The sequence below is a fragment of the Giraffa tippelskirchi genome, chromosome 13, assembly GCF_054371585.1.
Source record: "Giraffa tippelskirchi isolate mGirTip1 chromosome 13, T2T-mGirTip1v1.2.pri, whole genome shotgun sequence".
Taxonomy (NCBI): domain Eukaryota; kingdom Metazoa; phylum Chordata; class Mammalia; order Artiodactyla; family Giraffidae; genus Giraffa; species Giraffa tippelskirchi.
This window is the reverse complement of record NC_137287.1, coordinates 105,023,155-105,048,583: the sequence shown is the minus strand read 5'-3', so window position 1 is coordinate 105,048,583 and position 25,429 is coordinate 105,023,155. Positions and strand designations below refer to the sequence as shown.

Sequence of the window (25,429 nt, the reverse complement as noted above, 5' to 3'; positions counted from 1 at the left end):
GATAACTTCTTTCTCTGAGAAAGCCACAGATCTGTTCAACGGTAGGATCCACTGGGCCAGGCTGTGTCTTTTTCACTGCCTGGAAATCCACATGGCATCTTAGACGGCTCCCAATACAGAACAGGCACTCGGAGAACATCTCTTCCTCCTGATGCAGAAAACTGGTGGATCAGAACAGTATCAGTGCCAGATGAAGAGAATAGGAAACAGTCATAAAGCCACTGAACCAAGAAATCAGAACTCACTGAAAAAAAATTTCTGGTGGAAAAAATATGACTTTAAAAAACTCACTTCCTAGCCCACTCCAGGTGGAGTTATCTCTGCACCTGGGGTCCTTTTGGCGCTCTACACAAGCTCACCGGGTGAAAGAAAGTTTTTCTTTACCCGCTGGTCCTCCCACCAGGCAGTGATGCTCACTGAGGAAGAGAACTACCTCTAACGTATCAGCAGCTACCTCTAACTTATAAGCAACACCAGCCAGGGTTGCTGGTGCCTGCCAATCAGTGCGTCCTCATGACTAACAGCTTTACTGAATGCACGTCAGTTATCTAGATGGATGGCTTCTTTTGTGAAGAAGGCTGCTACCCCATCAGCAGGACATGTGTTCAAGTTCTTTTTCAAGGAAAGGAAGGCAGACTTCCACTGAAATCTCCAACCATTCTGTGGCCTCATCAGATGACTGAAGGTAGCTGGGAACAGGCTGAGCTGAATAAGAGTTCAATCATTAAGCCACAGAACGAGTGAGCAAATTAGCCAGGTACACAGAATTCCTGAGTGTCCAGGAAAAGAAAGAATACTGTCATGGACATGTGAAAAACGCCCAAAATTCTCACATAATCCCTACAACATAAGGAAGAGGGAGGAGGGAAAGCGATGTAACTATAGAGAGGCGTCTCTTTTACATGCATACAAACCACCTGAAGATCTTATAAAAGTGCAGGTTCAGCTTCACTGGGCGGGGTTTAGTGGCTGCATGTCCAACAATTTCACAACGTTCCCACAGACCACACCTGGAGTAGCAAAGTTCTGTTGTTATTGCTGTTGTTTTCAACTTTTTAAAAACTGAAGTATAGTCAATTTACAACACTGATGTTTTTTGTTTTAACTGAAGTATAATTGACCTACAGCACTATGTTAGTTCCAGGTGCCCACATAGTGATTCAACATTTCTATACAAAACAAGCACCATAATAAGCCAAGCTATCATCCATCAACTATACAAACTATTACAATATTACTGACTATATTCCCCATGCTGTGCACATTTCCTCTGACTTATTTATTTTTTTAATATTATTTTATTTTTGGCTGCCCTGGGTCTTTGTTGCTGTGCTTGGGCTTTCTCTAGCTGTGGCGAGCGATGGCTTTTCTCTAGTTGTGTGCAGGCTTCTCATGTGGTGGCTTCTCTTGTTGTGGAGCACGGGCTCTAGGAGCGCAGGCTTCAGTACTTGTGGAATGTGGGCTCAGTAGTGGTGGCACAGGCTTGGCTGTCCTGTGGCACATGGAACCTTCCCAGGCCAGGGATCAAACCCGTGTCCCCTGCATTGGCAGGCGGGTTCCTAACTCTGGGCCACCAGGGAAGTCTAACTCATTTATTTTTATAACTAAAAGTCTGTACCTCTTAATCTCCCTCACCTATGTCATTCACATCCCCACACTCCTGCCTTCCTCCAGCAACTACCTGTTTATTCTCTACATGAGAAGCAAAGTTGTACAGTAAATATTGTATCCTGTGTTTGCAGATGAAGAAGCTGATGGTCAGGGACAGGAGGAGACTTTCAGCAGCAAGCAGAGGTGGGATGTGAACTCAGGTCGCCTGATCCCAAACTTAGAGCTTTTTTTACTAGACCATATCACTATCCTTCTGAGCTAAACATCCAGGACCATGAAGACATATAGCTTTCCTGCATCCCTCAAGTTAGCCCTCCCGCCAGCTCTGCCATGTGATGTAGAGGGAGGAGGGAAAGCTAGAAATAGAAGCTATGGGAGAATCAAGCAGTCAGATGCTCGTGTTAAGAACTTAAATCATTCAAACCTTCAGCTAAGGCTCCTTAAGAAGGATCAAACAAACTGTGTGTTTATGTGTGTGTGTCTCACATGCTCAGTTGTGTCCTACTCTTTGCGAACCCATGGACCATAGACCATCAGGCTTCTCTCTCCATGGAACTTCCCTGGCAGTTCAGGGGCTAAGACTCTGTACTCCTAACGCAGGCGGCCCTGGTTTGAGCCCTGGTGGGGAAACTAGATCCCATATGCTGCAACTAAGAGTTCACATGCCACAACTAAAGATCCTGCATGCTGCAATGAACATGGAAGACTCCGATGCCGCAACTAAGACCCAGTGCAGCCAAATACATAAAAATAATAAATATTAAAAAAAAGAGAATACTACAGTGGGTTCCATTTCCTCCTCCAGCGGATCTTTCTGACGCAGGGATCAAACCAGTGTCTCTTGGGATTCTTTACCACTGTGCCACCTGGAACAAATTTTAGGGGCTCCTAGATGCTTGCTCCTTCACTAATGAAAGGCCACAGGAAAGTGTAATCATTTAAAAAAAACAAACAAGAAAAATTCTCAGTGATATGGAAATTATCAGGGCCATACAGCACACAGAACTAAATTAATTCCTAACAAACAGCCAGTCCTGCGTGTTCTGGGCTGCAGTGCTCAGACCTCAGCTGGCATATTTATTGAGTGGTCAGCTCTGCCCACTTCACACCTTAAGAGCGACACTGATGAACAGGAGCCCACCTAGAGGAGGTGTAACAAGGAAAGAACAAAAACACCAGGCCAGGAACAGTCAATGGAACACAGAAGACTGTCCAAGAGAGATGCAGGTTGAGACGTAAGCCTCATTTGCCTTGATCTATCTTCCCAAAGAGGGATTAGACCTGTTTTCTGAGGCAGAATTCACCACCTATTTTTCCAGCTGAAGCAAAGAGCTCACCATGTCTAGTGTCAGAGGTGGTATTTGACCCTAAACCTTCTAACTCCAGATCCCACATTCTTTCCACCAACCCAAGCTGCTTCCCTGCGGAGCCACCACCCCAGTCTGTACCGGAGGTCAGCACTACAGGAAGACGGATCTCAGTTACAAATAAGAAAGGTGGTTTTATAGTCAGAGCCATCCAAAGGCAGACTATGCAGTAGCGTGAGAGGATAGGGCACCTAATACAAATCCTGTCGGCAGAGAGGTTCAATCAGAGGTTAATCGCTCAGCAGGAACACTGCAAAGGGAATCTGGTTACTGGATGGGTGGCTGCATGAGATGAACCTGCCAACCCTCAGAAATGAATTCATCTCTTCCTGCTGGATTTTTCTCTAACACTTCATTTGTACATGGTTTGCCTTTTATCAGCTACTTGTACGTTTGTGTGTCATCTTCACTGAACTGTGTGCCCTTGTAGCGTCTCATCCATCTTTCTACCTCTTAGTGTGCCCGAGACTATACCTGGGAAACCAAGGAAACGTACGCACCTCCTCTGTTCTGGGCGCTCTGCTCGGCATTTTACACGTGTCCCTTTATTCTACAGCCTCACCAGAACCCTAAGAAGTATTGTTCTTACTCTGTGTTTATAGATGGGGAAACAGACTCAGAGAGGATAATTGCCAAGGTATTGCTGGTGAGTGGTGAACTGGCACTCAGTTTGGAAATCTTCTACCTCCACCATCATGCTTCTTTCCTCCTAAAAGGAACTCAACAAATGTCTGCTGACTTGAGCCAGACACCTTAAAAACAGGCCAGTACTATACCCAGCTAGGTCTCTTGTTGTTTCCTGTTGCTATGCTCAAATTTTCCTTCTAATTATAACCATCCATCCTCAAAGGAGGAAAGGAAATGGCAACCCACTCCAGTATTCTTGCCTGGAAAGTCTCAATCCGTGGGGTCGCAGAAGAGTCGGACACGACTTGGGTGACTAAGCAACAAATCCTCAAAGTGACCAATATAAAGTTGTCAATTTTTGGATATCCTCTTTCTCACTTTTTTAAAAGACAGTGGCAGAGCACGAAACAACTCTGGGTAAGAGGATCAAGTTTTCACAAACCTTTCCTATGCAAAGGAATCTCTCAAGGCCCCAAGAAGCCCACTGTCTCCTCCCAGCAGGCCCGAGCTCCGTCTCCGGGCTCTGGCCCTGGCTTTCTGCCCCAGGAGTACACGGCTCACACATATCTTCAGAGACTCTTCTCCAGAACCCAGCTCTCTATACTCAAACCCAACTCAGAACAACTCAGAACTTCCCCGAGCAAAACACTCCAGCTCAAAGGTCCTCAAGTTTAGCTAAACTTCCAAACAAAATCTATCTTGAATTTCAAATCACACTAGAAACCCACTGGGAGGCATTTTTAAAATATTTAATCTTCCCGCCCAATAGGAAAAAAAAAAATTTTTTTTTTGTAATTTGAATCAAAGGTGCCAGCATGTTTGGAGAGCCAACGCATAAGGCCTCTCTGACACTCCATCTGTCTTAAGAAATAAACCAAAGCCAATCTGGCCAACCACCTCTTTAAACAAGAAACTTAAGCAGCACCAAGGGAAATCCCCATTGCTCAGTTCCCTGGGTGGGTTTCTGGTTTTCCATCCCTGGGCCTCTGGGATAGGCGCTCCTGCTGGCACATGTACCATTAAGATGCTGTACTTTTCAACCTGACATCTTGATTGCAGAGGACCAAAAAGCCACGATCACTATAAATTTAACTTATGAAGATGTCTTCCCACGTGCTAACATTTTAGAGCAACTTTATTAAACATGAGAGAGCCACCCTGGCTCTAGCAACGAACAAGACTTACTGAAGATCTGTTTCCCATAAGCGTCTGGCCTATCTGCCTCCATCAGACATTTTCAACTGAACCTAAATGAACCTATAAATGAACTGATTTGCATCCATAAATCCAAGAAAAATATACCAGTGCAGGGGGAGCTATCCAACCTCCATTTCCCAATCTTATGTCTCTTGTTAAACTAAAAATATGATCCTTTCAACAATCAGGTTTCATCTTTATTAAAATGGGAAAACAGAGAAATCTGAGTCACCTAGGGTAGATTATTTTATAACTAGTTACAATGCCTTAAGAAGAAAACAATGTTTGCTATATGATCATCTTTCTTAAGGAGAAAACCAACCAGGCACTGTATAGAAAGATACCAAAAAAGACCTAAACTGGAGAGATTTTTATCAGTTCACCTACACTGCAAGTCTGGTTCCTATCCAGTTCTCAGTGAAAGAACTTTTCCACTTGACAACTGAACCCAAGAAGTTTGATCAAGGGGTTAGAGGGGGTGGGAGATGGGAGGGAGGTTCAAGAAGGAGAGGACATATGTATACCTATGGCTGATTCATGTTGATGTATGGCAGAAACCAACACAACATTGTAAAGCAATTATCCTCCAATTAAAAACAAATTTTTAAAAAAGCTGGATCAATAACAACTTTATCAGAAAAGGATAAAGTTTACTTACTCAATATTTACAATGCGCCACACTATTTCTTATACTACCTTAGCTAATCCACACCATAGCCATGTAAGATGAATACTATTTCCACTTGATAGAAAAGGAAAAATGACAATATTTAAGTGCCTTGGATGTTATCTGTTTTCTCTATATTCCCAGTACTAAGCTCCTCGTGTTGAGCATGGGACATAGGACACAGTTTAGGAGCCTGCCACATGCCTAAGAATGAATATATAACTAAAGAAAACGAAAAGAAATTTGGAAAAAATATGTAATCCAAACTTTGCTCTAGGCCCCTAACTAAAACCACTTATTGGAAAATACTTGCCTGATGCAAATAATTGACTTGAACTGCAGAGGTTTGTTTCAAAGAATCATTTGTCATCTTTCCAATATGTTCATCACAAAAATAACATCCACGTTTGGTTACATACTTCACAGGGCAGGGCCTAGTCCTGTCTCACTTCTTTTTCCCGATTCAGCACCACACCTTGCACAGGTGGGTGTTTAATGAGCTAAGCGATGAAAAAGGTCATGATGAGGCCTGCGGCCAGCATGGGAGTAAACAGGACACAAGACGCCCCTGGCCACCGGAAGACCTGATCTCTGAATCGAGTTACATCCTCTCTCCAGCCTCGGTTTCCTTTCCAGACAACAGGAATAACAGAACATACCCCCAAGACTGTTTGCATTCATTTAACAAATACTTACTGAGCATAAATACTACACGTAACCACCGTGCAAAGTCCAGTGGACACAGTAATGAACATGACTATCACATCCTGTCTCATGGAGCTCAGTCTCAAGGAAATATCATGAGACTCATGAGAAAAAAGGAGCTTTAAAAATGTCAAAGGACTCACAGTTATGAAGTACTGCCCCTCCTCTGTGTTTCCAAACTTGATTAATGGCATCACTATCCACCTACTGAGCTGTAAACTTAGGAATCACCTTCAACCCTTCCCTCTCCTTCATCGTGCCCACAGTTGTGATCAACCACCAGCCTTCTGATTCTCCTTCAGAAAAGGCTCTGATGTTTATTACTTCCTATCAGGTCTTCCATGCTTCTCTAGGCCCTTTGTTCCTACCTGGAGTCTCCTTGTAATAATGATAATGGCCACCATTTATTGGTCACTGTATGGCAGGCATTCTGCTAAGAGCTTTACATGCATATCATAAGTTAATCCGATAAGGTAGATACTAGTACCCCTACCGACAGAGGAGGAATCTGAGGTACAGAGTGACCTGCCCAAGATACGGTTCACAATGAGGCTAGCTCAAATACGCTGTCCATGAGATTCCATCCTGACCCTTTACTGGATTCCTGCTCCCGGTCCCTTCCTGGTCAGCAGATACTCCTTCCTTTATTGATACTGCTGCAGTGCTCTTTCAGAAATCCAAGCTGACCGATCTCTTCTGCTTTAAGACGGCCAATGCTCCTCACCATCTCCAGGTCAAAGTCTCAAGGCTACAGGTCACTCCCTAGGGTTACCCATCTGCTCTCCTGCCCCACAGGCTCCCACCACGGGATGCTCTCACTCGGGGCTCCCCAATTCCCTTGCTGACCACTTCACATCTCCCTTCTCAGCCAAGCTGTTTTTGCCCTTTGCCCTCCAGACAAGAGTCTTCTCCTTGGCAGCCTGAGCCCCATGTACACACACACTTACATCTCAGCACTGACCAGTGTTCTTTCCTCCTTCCTTTCCCACTCTTCCTCCTCTCTCCTCCTCATCCTCTCTCTCACACACAAACTAAAAAAAAAAAACAACACACACACACCACCACACACACACTTCCAAAAGGAGGGCAAGCACAGTGTATTTTCATCTCTTCCAAGTCCCAGCACAGTTCGAGTCAATCAGTGACTAAACGAATGATAGGTTATGGTGTTAATACCTCATAGCACTGTCCCTATAAGCAAATACGACCTTCCCCCCGGAGGACACTAAAAAGAAGGGGCGGTAGCTCCTGTCCTCTCAGGTAAACTCAAGAAAACAGACTGCTTCCCAAAATGTTCTCACAGCTAGCTGAGACTGGTAGTCCCATAGTTGGCTGGCAGTCTCTGTCCAAGCCTCCAGCAAGCCAATTCAATCACCTCTAAAACTGCAGAAACAAAACTAGCTCCAGACCAAAAGACCACAGGAGACCTGCCCTCTCAGATGGGCGATGATGTAAACTGATGCCCTCCTCCGCCCAGCAATGGGCAAAGCCCTCCCCAAATGCAGACTGGTCAAAACACTGACTCTCACTACCTCTGTGAACAACAGAGGATCCTGATTAAGGGAGTCATGAAAGAAAAATGCTAAAGACAGCAAAATCTAACCCTGCTTTCCATCTCCGGAACTACAACTGGAGTCCAAGCCACAAATGCCCAGCTGCCTCTGTCCTCACCCGTCTCCCCTCTCCCATTCTCATCCCTCATTCCCATTCTCACCCCCACAGGTCTGTTTTCCAAAGAGAGGCCCGACGGTGTTTTTAAAACGATGTGAATGATTAGGACAGCCATAATTACCCTCCAACAGTTTTCCATACACTTGGAATAAAATCTAAACTCTTCACCAGGAAGTTCAAAGTCCACTCCACACCCACTTATATTACACCACTCTCCTCTTCAGTCACTATATTCCATTAAACAGAGGTCTTCTGTTTCTTAAAAGAGGCCAATCTCTGGGCCTTTTCCACTGCTGTCTGCTTGCCTGGAAGGCTTCTCCCCTAGATTTCTACAGAACTAGTACCTTCTCAAGGTTCAGTTCAAACTTGACCTTTTCCAAGAGGACTTCCCTGACCACCTTATCTAAAGTGGCACCCCTTCCCACCCTATCACTCCTAGTCAGTTTTTGGTTGTTTTTTTTTTAGCACTTTCCACCACTAGACAATATTTTCTTCATCTATATTCCTGTCTTCTCCCTCATGAGGGTGGAAGCTGTGTTCTGTTCACCCTCTGAATACCCTGCACGTAGTAAGCCCCCCAAAAGAATTTCCAGAGTATCTGTTGACTATCATCAGCAAAGGAGCATCCTCAGGATGGGTTATTCGGCTCCTCTGTTAGAATGATGAAAACATCTAACTAACCCCTACTACATGCTGTAAATCCATGATCTTCCTTTCAGAGGTAAATTCACCAGCTCAAGGTCACACAGCTAGTGACTTGCAGATTTCTCAGTTAAATACTTGTTTGTAAAGCTCCTAAACCCCTCTCACCTTTCCCGCTTCTCAGAGGAAGGGTTGTCATGCTATGGTTCACCCTCCTATTGCGACGAGAAAAATCAAATATTTCTAAATTGCTTTATAGTTATTAAAGCATTTTTATATTCATCTGACTTAAGAGAAATACAAACCACTTGCCCAGAAAGCCATACAACAGTAAGTAAAGTGCCTCAGAGTTCAACAGCCCGCCCAGAACCACCGCAGTGGGGACTGGGGGAGGAGTCAGGGCCAACGGAGGAAAGGAATCCTTGTTTCTGGTACACAGGGATCGAGAAGCGGTGAGTCACCGGGTGAAGGCTTGGGCTACGTGAAACTCGGATAAAACAACACGAAGTGAATCACAACAGCTGGAAGGCACTTTAGGCCTACAGAGGACAAACCCTGGCTGATGGATGGGGGAAATGAGGCTCAAAAAGAAAAGCAACTTGCTCAAGTTCACTCAGCAAGTGAACAGAGCCGGAACCAGGGAGTCTCCTCTCCCCCAGTTCCCTTTCCTCTCCATCTAGGCTTCTCAGGGAGAATTCTGAGTCAGGAGATGGGGAGAGGCCAGGGACAGCTCACGGACTCCACAGAGGAATCGGGAGAGGGCAGGGGTGGGACCAGGAAGGACACAAGTGTTGGGATGGAGGGCTGAAATGAGCCAAGGAGGCGACGGCAGTATCTGCGAAGGGGGGCTGGGGGGTGAGGGCAGGCAAGGGGGGAGGAGGAAAAGGCGGAAGAGAAAGAAACTGAGTGAAGGCAGAAGAAGAGGAACAAGTGCTGTGAAATTAGGGTCTGAAGGGACCAGGCAGAGTGGGGAGAGCCTGAGACGAGAGGGCTGGAATGACAGTGTGATGACGGAGGAGTCCACGGCTCCGGGAGACACTGAAGGGAAGGGGAAAGGGACCCAGAAAGGCAAGGAAGGGAGTCTGACAAGATACGAGTTCCAGGATCCCAGCAAACACTGGAGCAAGTCTGACGAAGGTGGAGTCCGGCCAAGGGAATCTGAGGGGGCCCGGCCGACTCACCGCGCTTGTTTTTAGTGCCGTGCTTCTTGGCGGCCGTCAGCTCCTGCTCAATCTTCTTCTCCAAGAATTCCTGCTTCTTACTTAGCATCTCCTCCGTGTCCCGAAGCCTCTGGATGGCCTCCTGGGGGGTCGGGCCGCCCTTGCCGGCCTTACCCCCTCCAGCCCCGAACAGCTTCCCGAACACCGACATGGTTGTTGCTAGCCGCGCCGGCCTGTGCCGCCCGCTCCGGCTCGGCTCGGCTCCGGCGCCCGCTCCTCTCCCCGCCGCTCCCTGCCGCCGCAGGCCTCTCCGCCACCTCCGCCCCGCAGCTGGGCCCGGCCGCGCCACCTCCCACAGGCCCCCACGCCCGGTCCGGCAGGCGTCAGGGAAACACTCCGCTGACTACAACTCCCGGTGGGCAACGCCCCGGACGTGCTTCAAAGCTAATGGAGGGAGGCGCGCTGCATGCCGGGAGGCTATAGTCTTCCGGCTGAAGGCACTCGGCGGCGCGTCTTTTTGGTCTAGCTAGGATCAAAGGGCGAGGTGGCATGCTGGGAAATGTAGTCTTCTTGGAACTAGTTCTGTCGCGGGGGGTGGAAAAACAGGAAGAGAAGAATATTTTATAAAACAGTAATTAACGTTATGCACTTTCTATGATCCAAGCATTGTGAAAAGTGCTTTACTTGCATTATCACATTTAATTATCACAAGCTTGTGAGAGATAATACTCTTACTATTTTGTAGGTGAGTAACCAAGACTCAGGTTTCCGTGGTGGCTCAGTAGTAAAGAATCCACCTGCTAAACAAGAGACACAGGCCGATCACTGGTTGGAGAAGATCCCCTGGAGGAGGAAATGGCAACCCACTCCAGCATTCATGCCTGGAGAATCCCATGGACAGAAGATCCTGGTGGGCTACGGTCCAAGGGGTTCGCAAAAATTTGGGTACAATTTAGCAACTGAACAACAACCAAGACTCAGAAATTGAGTGACTGACTAGCTTAACTTACTAGCCATGTCTTCACATATGCTGTTCCTCTACCTGTAATGCCTTTCTATGCTTTATTCACCTAACTGATTCTTTGAAACCTAGTAGAGGCTAACAGCAAAGCTAGACTGCAAAGCTTCAGAACCCTCCTTGAATACTTACTTGGACACTACTTCCCTTCCTCTGTGTGCGTCCCTTTCCAAAACTGTAAACTGGAGATTACAACAGGGCCACCTCTGAGCTTGTGTGAGATAGGGAGTGTTAGATGCTTATTTAGCATAGGCCTAGCACAGTAGGTGCTCAGAAATGTGTATTTTATTCTAGCTCATCATTATGCACAATAGCAATTAAACCAGGAGAAGACTCAAAACTTTCAAAGTAGCAGAAGTATTGAGGGTTGTTTTTATTTTATTTTATTTTTTTGCCCATTCATTACGAAGGCCAACTGGTTATGGGTTCACATATCATTGTTTTCCTTTGTCTTTGGCTGTCAAGAATCACTTCTCTGTCTATTAGCAGTGAGTATAGTAGCCAATATTTCCCTCAAGCCCACCAATCTAATTTGCTGCTTCCAGTATTTTTGCATTAGTAAACCAGTTCTGAGTAAACCTGTTCTGAATGAGGAGCTGAAGTGCTTGCCCATGAAGAAAATCTTAACTTCTTTTTTTTTTTTAATCACTTCCTGGACTCTGTTGCTTAGGAACAGAGTTTCAGATAAATGAGAGCTTAATGGAACTTCTCCTCTATTATTTCACATATATGAGTCTTGTCTCCTCCCCACACTATTATCTATATATAGACAAAAACAAGCTTTGAATGTAGTCCTTGAGGTTTTGTTGCTGTAATTTGCCACAACCCCAGCCTGAACCTACAGGTAACTATTCCCAGAGGATGAGAGAGTCCATCTCACCCAACTTTCCAGGTTGGAAACACTTTTTCAAATGTAAGAGACATTCTAGAATTGTCAAGAATTCTCAGCAACATAAATTGTGAAACATAAGCCAGACTTGAGTTTGTTTTGTAATTGAGACATTGAAGTATTTTAACGAGCTTTGTCAGTGGCTCAGCGGTAAAGAATCCGCCAGCAATACAGGAGACTTGGGTTTGATCCCTGGGTGGGGAAGATCCCCTGGAGAAGGAAATGGCAATGCACTCGAGTATTCTTGCCTGGGAAACCCCAGGGACAGAGGAGCCTAGTGGGCTACAGTCCATCAGGTCACAAAAGAGTCAGATACTATTGAGCAACTAAACAACAATGACAATATTTTTATCAAAATAAAAAAGAGAAACATGGAGATTTTCATCAAGTCATCTAATGGGTAGAGCAGCCGCTCCATATCTAAGCAATCACCCTCTTCCCTCTGATCTAAGTCATGCTGCAACCAGGCACACAGGCAGCAAACACTTGCTGGGTTTGAGCCATGACCCAAAGAATATATGAATGAGCAGATTCTGTAGACCTCACCATCACCAGTCTCATATTGCTGTGGGGAAAACCATGGATGCTATCAGAGCCCCTCATGTCATAACTCTGGGAGCCCAGAAAAACATCTTGGGGATATGATAGCAGAACACCTAGATTTAATCTTTAATACCAACCACAATCAATTGGTGTGGGTCACTCAGGTTATCGGGTTGAGAAGAAGTCTGAGTCTGAATCAGGACATTTTGTAAAAATGTGCTGAGATCAATTCATGATGTCTGCCTAGTGTGTGAGATGGGAGGTGGTGACATATGGGCAAGGTAGCTGCCATCATGGCTGAGGATTCAGCTGCCTTGGTAGAGATTCTCAGGGCACTACTGGGCTTCCCTAGTCTTCATTTTTTCTGGTCTCTGGTCTCTTGGGTAAATGTGTAGCCTTTTCAAACTGAGGCCAACTGTTATTAATCTCAGAGCGAGAGCAGTGAGCAGTCCTGAAGAGAGATCTTAGTTCCCTGCCCAGAAATTGAACTGGGTAACCTGGATGAAAACCCAGGAATCCTATACATTAGACCACCAGGGGCTAGAGGCTAGAAGCAAAGGGCCCTGAGTCTTTACTAAGCATGAAAGCAAGAATATTTCAAGGAGGCAAAAAACTGTGAAAATAGGAAGGATTCCTTTCCTCCATTGGCCCTGACTCCTCCCCCAGTCCCCATGTGGGAGAAGGCACAGAGGAACAGTTTGTTTAAGACAGAAGCAAGGCAGAAACACGTATCCAGAGAGAAAGGGTATGGGCCTCCTCTCCAAAGAGGAGGAGCACAGTAAGTCAGAAGCTAGGCAGGTACACACACCCAGTGAGGAGTACGGGTGTCTGGAATGAGGAGTGCAGTAAAAAGGTGATTTAAATCACTCATATAGGGAAGGTCCCGGGTGGTCCAGTGGCTAACACTCCACGCTTCCAATGCACAGACCTTAGGTTGGATCTCTGATCAAGGAACTAGATCCCACATTGCCACAACTAATAGTACGCATGCTGCAACTAAAGATCACAGCATGCTACAATGAAGACCCAGCACAGCCAAATAAATAACTATTCAAGTCACTTATATAAGACAGTGCTTCCAGGTTTTTGTTTACATTTGGCCAATTATCTTGTTTCTTTCTTCACACCTAACTGGTCGATGCACCCTCCCCGAGATGCATACGCAAATTTTCTCTAAGATGGATCCTACCTCAAAACACTTTGGGCACATGCCACATTTATTATGGGTGGGATTGCCTCCCTTTTCAACTCCCAAAAAGCCTTCCCGTGCATGTGCAGATAGGGAAGTCTTCTTTAACCTCAGGAGTGGGCACTCTCTCTCTCTACTTTAGCAAAGCTCAGCTTCAGACACTAGCTTTGTCCTTGGAGTGTCTGGGTGAGAACAAACTTTGAATTTAACTCTGCTTAACAAACACCAACTGTCCAGCCCAGGGGCCCTGTCCAGCCCAGGGGCCCATCTACCTCCTACCTCAGTATTAGCTCATTAAAAACTATGTGAAAAGAATGGGCTACCATGACTTGCAATAACTTGAATAACTTGCATATATTATGCTAACTGAAAGAAATTAGACACAAAAGCCTGTGTGATTCCATTTACACAAAGTAGAAAAACAGGCAAAGCATGCATAATCCATGGTGACAGAAGTCAGAATAGTAGTTACTTCCTGGGATAGTATATACCAGGCAAAATTACCATTGTGGGCGTGCCGACAGGTTCTATATCAAGATCCAGTGGTGTTCACATGGGTGTATACAAATATATATTTTTATACTTAAGATCAGTGTCCTTTACATACTTTATACACTTAACTAAACATGTTACATTGCAGTGTAAAAAATGTCCCTGGTAAAAGCAACAATAGAAGCATACAAAGTTTTGATTTGTTTACCGAATATCTTGCACTCAAAAATCTCATCTTATCTCTATCCACCAAAACCCCATGAAAGAAGCATCACTATACCATCTCCATGTTACAGTTGAGGAAACTGAGAACCACAAAAGTAGAAACCACCCAAGGTCATGTGGTTAAGGACACCCTGCCATATATTTGGTACCTTGTAGGCATCATTCTGATGGGAGACACAGACCTTTGGTTTGGTTCAAAACCTACACTTGGCCTTTTCAAGATGGCCACCAGAGATAGGACCATCCTCCTTCCATGCCCCTCTCTGGGCTCCTTTGTTGGAACCTCTGACCTACTGTGACATTGTGTGTCTAGTGCATAACCCCCTGGATCTCACAGACCAGAGGGACACACATTCCCATGCCTCATGCTAGTGACACTGTCTCCCTGAGGGTCTCTGCGTTCAGCCTGGGAGCCCACCTTTTAGTCCTATGTTCTGGATGCCTGTTCACAATGGAGACCTGTGCTGGCCCTCAATGCTCTGGCCTCCTCCCGAAGCTCCTAAACATCCCATGACCAGTGGCAGCTCTCAGGTCATTAATATTCACCCCAAACGACACCCTGGCAGCCACTCTGCCAAGAGGTTGCCCTGTGGCTCTCCTTCCCAAAGAGAATCTGTTTTAAAGTTCAAGTGTACATTCCTCAATTCAGAGTGGGAGTCAAGCGACCTGTACAGTGAGCCACCAGCATGGTTTCAGGTGGTTCAGGGGAACTAGGCGCCCATGAATAACAATGTGAGGGAGTCAGATTTAGGTCAGGGTTTTTTTTGGGGGGGAGGGGATCTGGGATTGCTCTTTAAAAATATCTTCAGCACAAGAAAAAAAACAATTTGCAACTACATATGGTGACACATACTGCGGATGGTGACTGCAGCCATGAAATTAAAAGATTATTGCTCCTTAGAAGAAAAGCTATGACAAACCTAGACAGCGTATTAAAAAGCAGAGACATCACTTTGCCGACAAAGATCTGTCTACTCAAAGTTATGTTTCTTCCAGTAGTCATGTATGGATGTGAGAGTTGGACCATAAAGAAGATGGAGCACCGAAGACTTGATGCCTTTGAATTGTGGTGCTGAAGAAGACTCTTGAGAGTCCCTTGGACTGCAAGGAGATCAAACCAGTCAATCCTAAAGGAAATCAATCCTGAATATTCATTGGAAGGACTCTTGCTGAAGCTGAAGCTCCAATACTTTGGCCACCTGCTTCAAAGAGCCAACTCATTAGAAAAGACCTTGATGCTGGGAAAGACTGAAAGCAGGATGAGAAGGAGGCGACAGAGGATGAGATAGTTGGATGGCATCACCTACCATGAAAGTCAGGGAAGTCGACCCCCAAACTCCTCCTCCCCCAGTGAATATTCTACCCCTTCACTTGTATGCCCCTCACAACCAGATTGCCAAAGAGGCCTAGGGCAGCAGTTCTTCACCTGTCTGCTCCCTCTGCCTCTGAGAGTATATCTTTGCTTAAATAAACTTTCACTTTACTTTCTTAACTTCTCTGCTTGTCTCCGAATTCTTTCCCAACAAAGAACCTCAGGCTTGCTGGAGTCACTATGATCCTTCAGGTCAGGAGAGCTGGATCTGAACTCAGTGAGCCTGAGAAGACCCTTCCCCTTTCTGGGCTTCGACACAGTGAAGTTGAGCCTTGACCTCCTGCCTCAGCTTCTGTAACGAACCATACGCCAGCCACCCTTGGCCAGTAGAGGGGGTCATCCCCAACCCTGATGTAGAATTGCTAAACTGCCTGACACCAACCCCCTCCAGGTCCTGAGAACCCACAGGGCACTTGTTGGCAACCCTGGGGGTTGGGAGCATTTGCAACTGCTAACCGTCACTCCCTCCTCCCCAGGGGTGATAAAATTGGTCCAACCTGTTCTCCTGGGCCAGGCAGGATACCTGCTCTGTCAACTGAGACTTCCAAGCCACCGCCTTTTCACTTGTCCCAGATATTCTCAGCTCCCTTTTAAGGCAAAGGAAAGGGGGTCCTTCATATCAGACATTACCTCCCAGCTCTCTCTCAGCCTACATGGAGGATTCTTACTGGGGGAAATTTGGCCTCTTTGAGGTGGGAGGAGGGGATTGTGGAGGGGACCTTGTTTTCTCAGAGTATCTCAACAAATATTAATTGAGCAATTCCGGGAAAGTTCTGGGCACTGTAGATATACCAGTGAACAAAACAAAAGTCCTTGAACTTGTGGGCTTCTAGTGAGGGGAACAGACAATAAAGAAATGTCTAATATAATGTCAAAAATGATGAATAAAAATGAAGCAGGATAAGGGACTAGAGGACAATGGGAGTGGGTGGGGTTTATTTTAAACAGATTGGCCAGGGAAGACCTCTCTGCAGAAATGACTTTTGGACAACAGTGAATAGAGGGAAGGAGCCAGCTATACGAAAATCTGGGGAAAGAGCATTCTAGACAGAGGGGACCGTAAGTGCAAAGGCCCCAAGGCAGAAACTGTTAGGGGAAGCATACTGACTGAAACCACCCACTCTGGCCAGACACCATAGTAACCATTTGCATGAGTTGTTTTATGACAGGAGGTCCTGGTAAGGAACACGGAACTAATAAGCCACCACCAACCAGAGAGTTCAGGAAAGATCAAAAGGAGACACTACATGTCCGACCACCTCCAAGAATCCTTCTCTCTGGCATCCATCTAGGCTGAACAAGGCAGCACCACCAGGAAGGACTCTGAGTCAGAATGATTGGCTAAAGACAACCCGGAAACTAATCCCATCACCATAAAACTCCAGACTGCAAAGCTGTCTCTTGGGTTCCTTTACCCTACTGCTTTCCACCTGGGTGTCCTTTCCCAATAAAATCTCTTGCTTTGTCAGCACATGTGTCTCCTTGGACAATTCATTTCCGAGTGTTAGACAAGAGTCCAGTTTTGGGCCCTGGAAGGGGTCCCCCTTCCCGCAACAAAACTAGTTTATATGAGAGAGGAACAGCTAGAGGGCAGGTGTGGCTGGAGTGGAGTGAAATAAGAAGAGTGGTAGGAGACAAGGTCTGCATCATGTAGAACCTGGAAATCTACAGGGAAAAACTTAGAGTTCATTCTGGGTAGGATTGGAAGCCATTGAAGGGTTTTCAACAGGAAAGCGCCATAATCTGATCAGGCTCTAGAAAGATCACTTGGGCTCTTGTGGTCAAAGTGGTGGGGATCGTGGTGGGGAAAGAGAGAAAGCAGATGATGCCAGAGAGAAGGCTGATGATACAGTCATCCATGCAGGAGAGCCTGGTGGCCTAGAGAGGATAGTGTGGCCGAGCTCTGATTGGAGCCTCAGAGAAGTGGTTCTAAAAATAATCATCTCATCAGAGCTGGCAAGACCTTTAGACATCCTCAGACTAGGCAGGAGCTCTGGAGTCTATCAGTCCTGGACTGGAGGCCCAGCTCTACACATAGCAGCAGTGAGTCCTTGGGCAAGCTGCTATACCTCTCTGAGCCTTGGTTTCTCCACCTGTAAAATGGATATGATAGGAGAGCTTGCTTCCAAGGGGTGTCTTAAGGACTCCAGTAACATGTAAATAAGGTACAGAGCACAGGGTGTGGCACTTAGTAATCAGTCAGTAAAGCCATGACTGAACTAACACGTTTATTGATAGAGAAACTGACGGTAGCTCTGGCTTAGAGGCAGAAAACTGGAAGAGGAAGAAAGATGTACAGAGTTCCTCAAAGTCATATGTGTGTGTGCTTAGTCACTTAGTCGTGTCTGACTCTTTGCGACACCATGGACTGTAGCCCGCCAGGCCCTTCTGTCCATGGAATTCTCCAGGCAAGAGTACTGGAGTCGGTTGCCATTCTCTTCTCCAGGGGATCTTTCCAACCCAGGGATCAAACCTAGGTCTCCTGCATTGCAGGCAGATTCTTTACATCTGAGCCACCAGGGAAGTTCAAAGTCATATACCCAGAGTCTATAAATAAGATGAATGAGTAAAGTGGGCCAGGAACATGAAAAATCATGTGGCCCTGCCTGGCCATCTTGCTTTTCCACTTTTGAGACACATGTAACCTAAGTGCTCACCTGAAAGGGCTGGCTAGCCCAGCTCCACCTGACTGCTGCCCCCTAGTGCCAGATACCCCATTTTCCTTTTCTTTTCTTTTTTATCTGTGCTGTGCAGCTTGAGGGTTCTTAGTTCCCCAACCAGGGATTGAACCCACACCCTCAGCAGTGAAAGCGTAGAGTCCTAACCAGTGGGTTTCAGGGGAATTCCCTCCCATTTTTCAAAAGAAGTCAGAAACTTGGATTTTTATGTGAAATCTCCCAACTTTAAATTACATTTTCTAATCACTTTTGGAGTATAGGAATGCAGTAAATTTTTATATATTTGTCTTGCTGTTATTTAAGCATCCTTACTATTATTTCCTCCTTTCTAACCTATCACTATTTATTTTTCTTGCCTTGTTCTTTGGCTAGGCCTCCTACATAATGTTGAAGTCATGACATCAGGCACCGTGGTCTTGTTCCTGACACAGAGGGAATGCCTCTTAATTTTCATGATTGTAGGTCTCAAATTCCATAACTTTTAAAGGCTGGCTCATTTTTTCCAAACACTGTGAAAGTCAAAGTCTATCAACCTGTAGGCTGCCAATTTGTGATCTCTGTTTTACCTCAACGCTCTGAGTTGCAACAACAATCTCATTGGGCAGGTGCTATTATCATTCTTCCCATTTGACATATCAGGACCCCAAAGTTCAGAGAGGTGAAGTAACTTGCCATTTACACAGCTGGGAAGAGGCAGAGCCAGGATTCAAACTCAGATCTGCCTGATGCCACAATCTGGATTTGACGACCCTGGATACCCAGGTTAGTTCCTTTTTCTACTACACCCTGTCCTACAGAAGCTCTGTCATCAACTTTGAGTGACCCTTGACCGTGGGCCTCCCCCTCTCTGGGCCCCAGTCTCCCATATGCCAACCTAGGACAGATTTAGCTACGAGAACCCCAATACTGCCCCAGCCTCCTCACCCACAGCCCAACTCCACATCTTTTAAGTATTAGACCTGATCTTGATATGGCCCTTGTTTGGGGGCCTGGCTCTGCCACTTACTGCTGTGTGACTTGGGGCTGCTTAACCTTGCCTCATCCTAGCCGTAAAATGTGATTAAAAGTAGCACTCACCTTAAGGTGCTTAGGACACACCAGGCATGACCTAAGTGCCTAGTTAACTTTAGTCCTCATGATTATTGATAAGTGCATGCATGTGTACATTGACAGGAAAAAAAGAGAAGTATAATTTGAATAGTTGTATTAAGATGGAGATGTGGTTGTTCACATTTTTTACTTTTTGTTACAATTTTTTAAAAAAATGTTTAATGCCACCCATGATGCTTTCATTATAGAGAATATATTCATTGTAGAGAATCAAATTCCTTAACCCAACATCCAAGGCTCTTTCTGATTTGATATCGACCCATATTTCAGTAGAGCAGAGTGGCTAAGCGTACATGGAAGCAGGCCCCCCAGCTTGAATCCCAACTCTCTGACTTACTGTGTATGTTTGGGCAAGAAACTCTGCCTCTCTGGGCCTCTGTTTCCTCATCTGTGAAATAAAGAAAGTGACAATTCTCACCTGATGGGGCTGAACTGATGTGACACAGAAGGGTTACAACAAGCTTCCATCACATGGAGGTTTGAAGCAATTAGTGATTATCGTGACTGACCCACTTCCCCCAAATCTGTCACCCTGGACCACACACCAGCCCCAGGCCTTGATCACTGTCACACCTCAAGGTCTTTGCTCATGCCCTGCTCTGCCTGACATGCCTTCTTCTATCTACCCATACATTAAACACTTTGTGTCAAAGGCTACTTCCCCCTCTGAGACTTCTTGTCCTCACCAGTCCCTCCCCTGGCCATTGTGATGGCTGGGCCAGGTACACTTACTGCCCTCACCCCCTCTCCTGTGCAAGGCTGCCTCACTCATCCCTCCCACCACATCACACCCTTTCCTGAGGATGTGGGGAAGTCAGCCTTGCTCTGAGCTCCAGCCACAGGCCCACACACAGATGTCTGAGGGATGTCTTCTTCAGGGAAACTCCATGATCAGATTGTGCCCGACAGTCCTCTCGAATCCCGTCCTGTGCCATCTTGAGCCTCAGAGGCCTCTCCTGCAACTGAGGCAAGGTGGCCCAGCAAGGTGGTGGTGAAGATAAATAAGAAAGCACTGGTCAAGGCCCCTTTTCTCCTCCCTGCCTCCCAGGGAGCCTGGTGTGCTTTCCCCTTGGCCTAGCTAGAGACGGGGAAGGGAATGCTGGATGCAAGGGTATTTATGGCCATTTAGAGATGGTCCTCTGGCTCTGGTTAGAGTTTCTGATCGCAGAGGGTTTTAGGCTAAGAACCAGGATTCTGGATTTTCAAAAGTGAGTTATAAACCCCTTCCTCTGGGGGTTTCCATGGGTCATGATCTAAAATAACTGTTCTGGATGCATCAAACCTCTCTGTGGCTATTGGGACAGGGTAGTTGAGAGTGAGGAGCCAAGGAACCCCTCAAACCCCACGTGGTTTGGAGGGGGGACTGCTGCCACCTAGGGGCTAAGAAAGAAACTGCCAAAGGTCGGACCTGAGCCATTTTTGATAAAAAAACATTTATTAAGCACTTGTTCAGCGCTGGGCACTATGCCAAATTCTTTGCACACTTCATCATACTGGATCCTGATGACAGCCCTATGAGGTAGTACTGTCATAAGCCCCATTGTACAGATACGGAATGCGGGGCTCAGAGAGGTGAAGTGACTTATCCAAGGTCACACAGCAAGTTAAGTGTCAGTGCCTGGATCTGAAGCCAGATCTGGCTGATAGCTGCACTTTAACCATGACACTCAAGGGCCTCCTACATGCCTACATTATAGAGTCATCTGGGGATGCTGGGAGGAACTGCATGTGAAAAGGTTCAACAGATAAGGACTCCAACCATCTCAGGCCTCAGCAGCTTAGTTAGAGGCTGCCCCTTGGCAGCCTAGAGGAGGGGTGGATGGGATGGCCCTGTCTTCCCTCTTAGGCAGCCCGACCACCAGCCTGGACCAGCCAGACCCTGAGCCGCTCAGGCTCAGCTGCCTCGGATCCCAGAATGGTGCAGGGCTTCCCAGCAGGACAGGGGACACAGCAAGGCGGCCTTGGGCCAGGGTTTACAGATGACGTTCCAAAAGGATTTTGACCAGTGGCTCACTTCCACTGGGAAGGCTCTCTGGTCTGCTCCCAGGGGCTCTGGACCTAAAGGTGAGCATCAGACAGGACGCAGGAGCAAACACCATGGGCCCATCACTCTGAGGCCTGGATGTAGACGGGCACAGCGAGCATGGCACACGAGCCCTCAGCCCCTGCCTGCAGCTCTGCCAGCGCCAGGTTGGAGCCCAGGCCCTCAGCATGCCCAGGCACTACCAGCTCAGGTTCTCCCCCTACCGTGCCCCCCACTACGATGGACAGCACAGCATCTGGCTCCGAGAAGGGCGGCTTGCCTGGGGCAGCCTCGGGCACGGGCCCGGCCCCTGTGTCCTTTAGCTCCTCCAGCCCAAGCGGGTCGGGTAGGGGCGTCACCACCTTGTGCCCACTGCCGCTGCTGCTGCGTGGGGCTGCCCGCCTCCGGGGGGGCCGCCGGGCTTGCAGGTCCTTGTCCTTTTGGGGGCCGAGGCGGCAGCGGTGGTCCTTGAGGTATTTGTGGCGGGAAAAGCCCTTGGCGCAGCCAGCGCAGTGGAACTTGTAGTTGCCCGTGTGGGCACGCTGGTGCTCGGCAAGGTGGGCGCGGCGGCTGAAGGACTTGCTGCACAGGGCGCACTTGTGGAGCTTCATGCCTGAGGAGAGAGGGGAAGGCCTTGAGAGGCGCCCAGACCCTTCACCCTACACGGCTGCCTCGGCACTTGGAGTAAAACCTGGTTTCTCAGCTTGCCCTGTGAACAGGGGTGTGACCTGGGCCTTGCTCCCATCAGTCTTATCTCCCCCTTTCTCCCAGCCACCTCTCCTGTGCTAGCCTCCTGCCTCTGGGCCTCTCCATGTGCTATTTCCCTCTGCCTGGAACAGCAACCTCAGCCCCCACACCATGGCTAACTTTGCCAGGTCACCATTATCTCTCCCCTCTCTGGTTGGCCTGCCTCACCATGGCCCCCTCACACCACTCCCTACGGGGCACCTAAAGAGGTCTTGGGAAAACTTCTTCATGACACTCCCTGCTCCAGACCCTCCAGTGATTCCCCAAGTTTCCCACAGAGCTGCATGTAGCTGACCACCCCCTTCTCCTCTCAGCCCCTTCTCCTCCTCTCACTTGCTCTCTGAACTCTAGGCCTCCTGCCCACTGTTCCTCATCTCAAACACTCCCCAGTCTCTTCCCTTTCCTGGCTCTTTTCATCTCACTGTCCTTTTCATCTCTCAGACTCAGCTTTTCTGTCACCTCCTCCAAGAAGTCCTCCCTGACACCCACTTCTCTTTTGTTCTCTGCCCTCTCACTCTGCTTATTTCTATCTTTGAACTCAGCATATTTTAGTGTAATATACTTATTTGTTTGCTGTTCATTTTTTATCTCTTCCACTAAATGCTAAGATTCCCAGGAGAGTGGGGTGGGGCTCTGCCTGACTCCCTCATGGCACCCCCAGTGCCTGACACGTGGTAGATTCTCAATTATCACTCACTGGGTGAATCACTGGTGCCTCCATGTCCACTGTGACGTCAACTCCATCCCACACACAGCTTGTGCCATGGCCCCCTCAGTTTCCCCAGAATGCCAGCTCAGAGAGGGGGCAGACACTTGCCTGAGGTCACTCAGCAGGACAGTGGTAATGCCAAGAATTCAGCCTAGGCTCTTTGTCTCCAAGTCTTCAACCTACTATGCTGCTAAACAATCTACAGTGCCCAGGGCAGATATCCACGACAAAGAATTATCCAAAATATCAATAATGCTGACACTGAGAAATCATGTTCCAGACCAAATGGAACATGGATGTGGGAAGCCAGCCAAGCTGCTCCAGGGAAGCAGCGATCTTGGGGGGAGCTCCATGGAGCCTCTTGGAAACTGAGAAGTGAGGTGAAGACCCCTACTCCACATCCCAGCTGTCCTGCTCTGCCAAGGGGACCAAGGAAGCCCTCTGGCCTTATCTTGGACCCACTCAGAATCGGATATCCCTCCCACATGACCCCATCTCTATCACAGTGGGTGCTTCTCTGATACAGTCATCTCATGAGTCAGCCTCCTTCTCCACCTGGAGGCTGTGGCTGACTCACCTCTGTGCACCCTGAGGACCCAAACGTAGGCAGGGCTCATGGGAGCAAGAGTCTGCTGGCTAGAAGGTGTCAGGCAGGTATACTAAGTCTCATGAGACATGCCTACTCTTTCTGGGGTCCTGCCCAGGGGGCTTGAGCTGAACCAGACCTTCCCGGCAGGTGCAGGAGCAACTTACCGGAGTGAGAGAGGATATGAGCCTTCAGCTTGTCTGGCCGATTGAACTCCTTACTGCAGCCTGTGTGTGTCCTAGAACCCAAAACACTGGTCAGGGGAGCGCAGTAAGCCCAGGACTCTCTTGTTGGCCACTCTGCTAGCCTTCATCTACCCTGGGGGCTGGGCGGGGAAGCAGGGTGGGGAGTGAGGCAGCCAGGCAGGACCCGGGACAGGACCAAAGGTGAGTGAGTGGGCCTTAGGCCCTCAGCCCCGGCCCCCTTCCACTCCACAGCTGGTAAACCTACCCCTCCTACCCAGGGTCGTCTCTACTCACGAGAAGGGGCATTTGTATTTCTTGAATGGCTCATGGATCAACATGTGTCTCTTCAGTTTGTCCTTGCGGTTGAATGCAGACTCGCACACCGAGCATTTGTAGGGCTTCTCACCTGCAGGAGGAAACCCCGTTGGGGGGACCCAGGGTGCTCTGAGAGGGAATCTGAATTTGGGGCACAGGGGTCCCCACCAGACGGCAGCAACTCCTAAAGAGGTGGCCTGAGGAAGACTCTCTCTCCTTCCTCAGGACTTTGCTTTGCCAAGGAGATGAGGGGGTTGCTTCAGTTAGGAGGGGCAGGAAAGGCCTCTCTGATGAGGCAACACCTGAGGTGAGCCCCGAGGTGATGAGGGAGTGAGCCTGGCAGACATTTGGGAGTGAGTCCAGGCAGGAGGAGAGGCGGGGTGCTGGGTGTGTCTGAGGAACAAACTGGAGGCCCGTGTGGCCAGAAAAAGCAGGGAAGGGAGCACGAGGCAGAAAAGGAAGTGGGCAGGGAGGGCCTGGAAAGCCAAGGTTTCTACCCTGAGCTGAATGAGAAGCCACAGCAGGGCTGAGTGGAGGAGGGCTAGGATCTGACTGTGTGAGGAGAGCAGACAGGGCAGTGAGGGCTCAGGCAGGAAGGAGGCTGGTACAAGAAATGGGAAGTGGCTGAGGACTGGTGATGCTGAGAAAGCAGAACCAGCAGCCCTTGCCAATGGACTGGCTGTGGGGCGGGAGAGGAAGAGAGTCAAGGATGAGCCTGAGGCATGGGTGACATGTGAGTGACAGGGTGGATGGTGGTGACGTGTACTGAAATGGGGTCCACCATACGGGACGGGGGAAAGTGAAAGTCACTCAGTCGTGTCCAACTCTTTGCGACCCCATGGACTATATAGTCCATGGAATTCCTAGGCTAGAATACTGGAGTGGGTAGCCTTTTCCCTTCTCCAGGGGATCTTCCCAACCCAGAGATCGAACCCAGGTCTCCCATAGGCAGATTCTTTACCAGCTGAGTCACAAGGGAAGCTCACAGGAGAGCGGGATTACATCTTATCTGATTGAATCCTTACAACAAACCATAAGGTAAGTCCTCAATGAGAAAACTGAGGTTCATGGTGTACACTTAAGTGTTTGGGGGAACTAAGATTCCATAGCTCAGCAGTATGGCCCGGAGCCCACTTGAGTCGCCCCAAATCATCTGCTGCAGATTCCATGGGTGGGGCTAGTGGGGGTGGGGCATGGAGAGTAGCTCTCACCTGACAGGGGTCAGGGATCACAACCTGCCCTTTGGAAAAGGTCTATGACTGGGCTGTTTTATTTCCTGCCATCATTTCCTCTCTGTCCTCCTCTCTAAGATGAATAAGTACTTTTGAAAAATGCCAATCCAATGACTGAGGTAATTCTGATCATTACAATGGAACGGTCTGTAGTCATTAAAAAGGTTAAGGTGTGGGAAGGAATTCTGTATTGAGAACAGTGGGCCCAGTCCTAGGGGCTCAGAGTGGTCACAAGAGGATGATTCCTAGAGGCAGAGCCAGGAGTCCCTCCACCAGCCTCCAGAGGCTCATCTCTACTCCAGTGTTGGTGGGAACCTTTTGTTCCCTTGAGATGGCAGGTGGGTAGGGGGCCAGGAAGGAGATGGGGTGGGGCATGAAGAGAAGGGAGGGGATGGGCAGGAGGGTGCTGAGGCAGAAGGCTGAAGGAGCTGAGAAGGAAGGCCAGAGGGGGATGGAAAGGGGAACTGAG

The 25,429-nt window shown here is 47.9% G+C and overlaps 2 protein-coding genes across 6 annotated transcripts in view; both read right to left on the bottom strand.

Moving 5' to 3' along the window:
- CHMP4B (charged multivesicular body protein 4B) overlaps positions 1-9,994 on the bottom strand; it is a 46,292-nt gene extending 36,298 nt beyond the window's left edge. The window contains exon 1 of the mRNA XM_081559757.1: positions 9,669-9,994. Coding sequence (XP_081415883.1) covers positions 9,669-9,858 — 190 coding nt within the window. The 5' untranslated portion in view covers positions 9,859-9,994. The remainder of the gene's footprint in view (positions 1-9,668) is intronic.
- Positions 9,995-20,579: 10,585 nt separating this feature from the next.
- ZNF341 (zinc finger protein 341) overlaps positions 20,580-25,429 on the bottom strand; it is a 58,315-nt gene continuing 53,465 nt past the window's right edge. For all 5 annotated transcript variants that reach the window (XM_081559747.1, XM_081559745.1, XM_081559748.1 and 2 more), the window contains 3 exons: positions 23,708-23,819; positions 23,396-23,466; positions 20,580-21,799 (listed from right to left, as the gene is read on the bottom strand). In XM_081559747.1, coding sequence (XP_081415873.1) covers positions 21,270-21,799; positions 23,396-23,466; positions 23,708-23,819 — 713 coding nt within the window. In that variant the 3' untranslated portion in view covers positions 20,580-21,269. The remainder of the gene's footprint in view (positions 21,800-23,395; positions 23,467-23,707; positions 23,820-25,429) is intronic.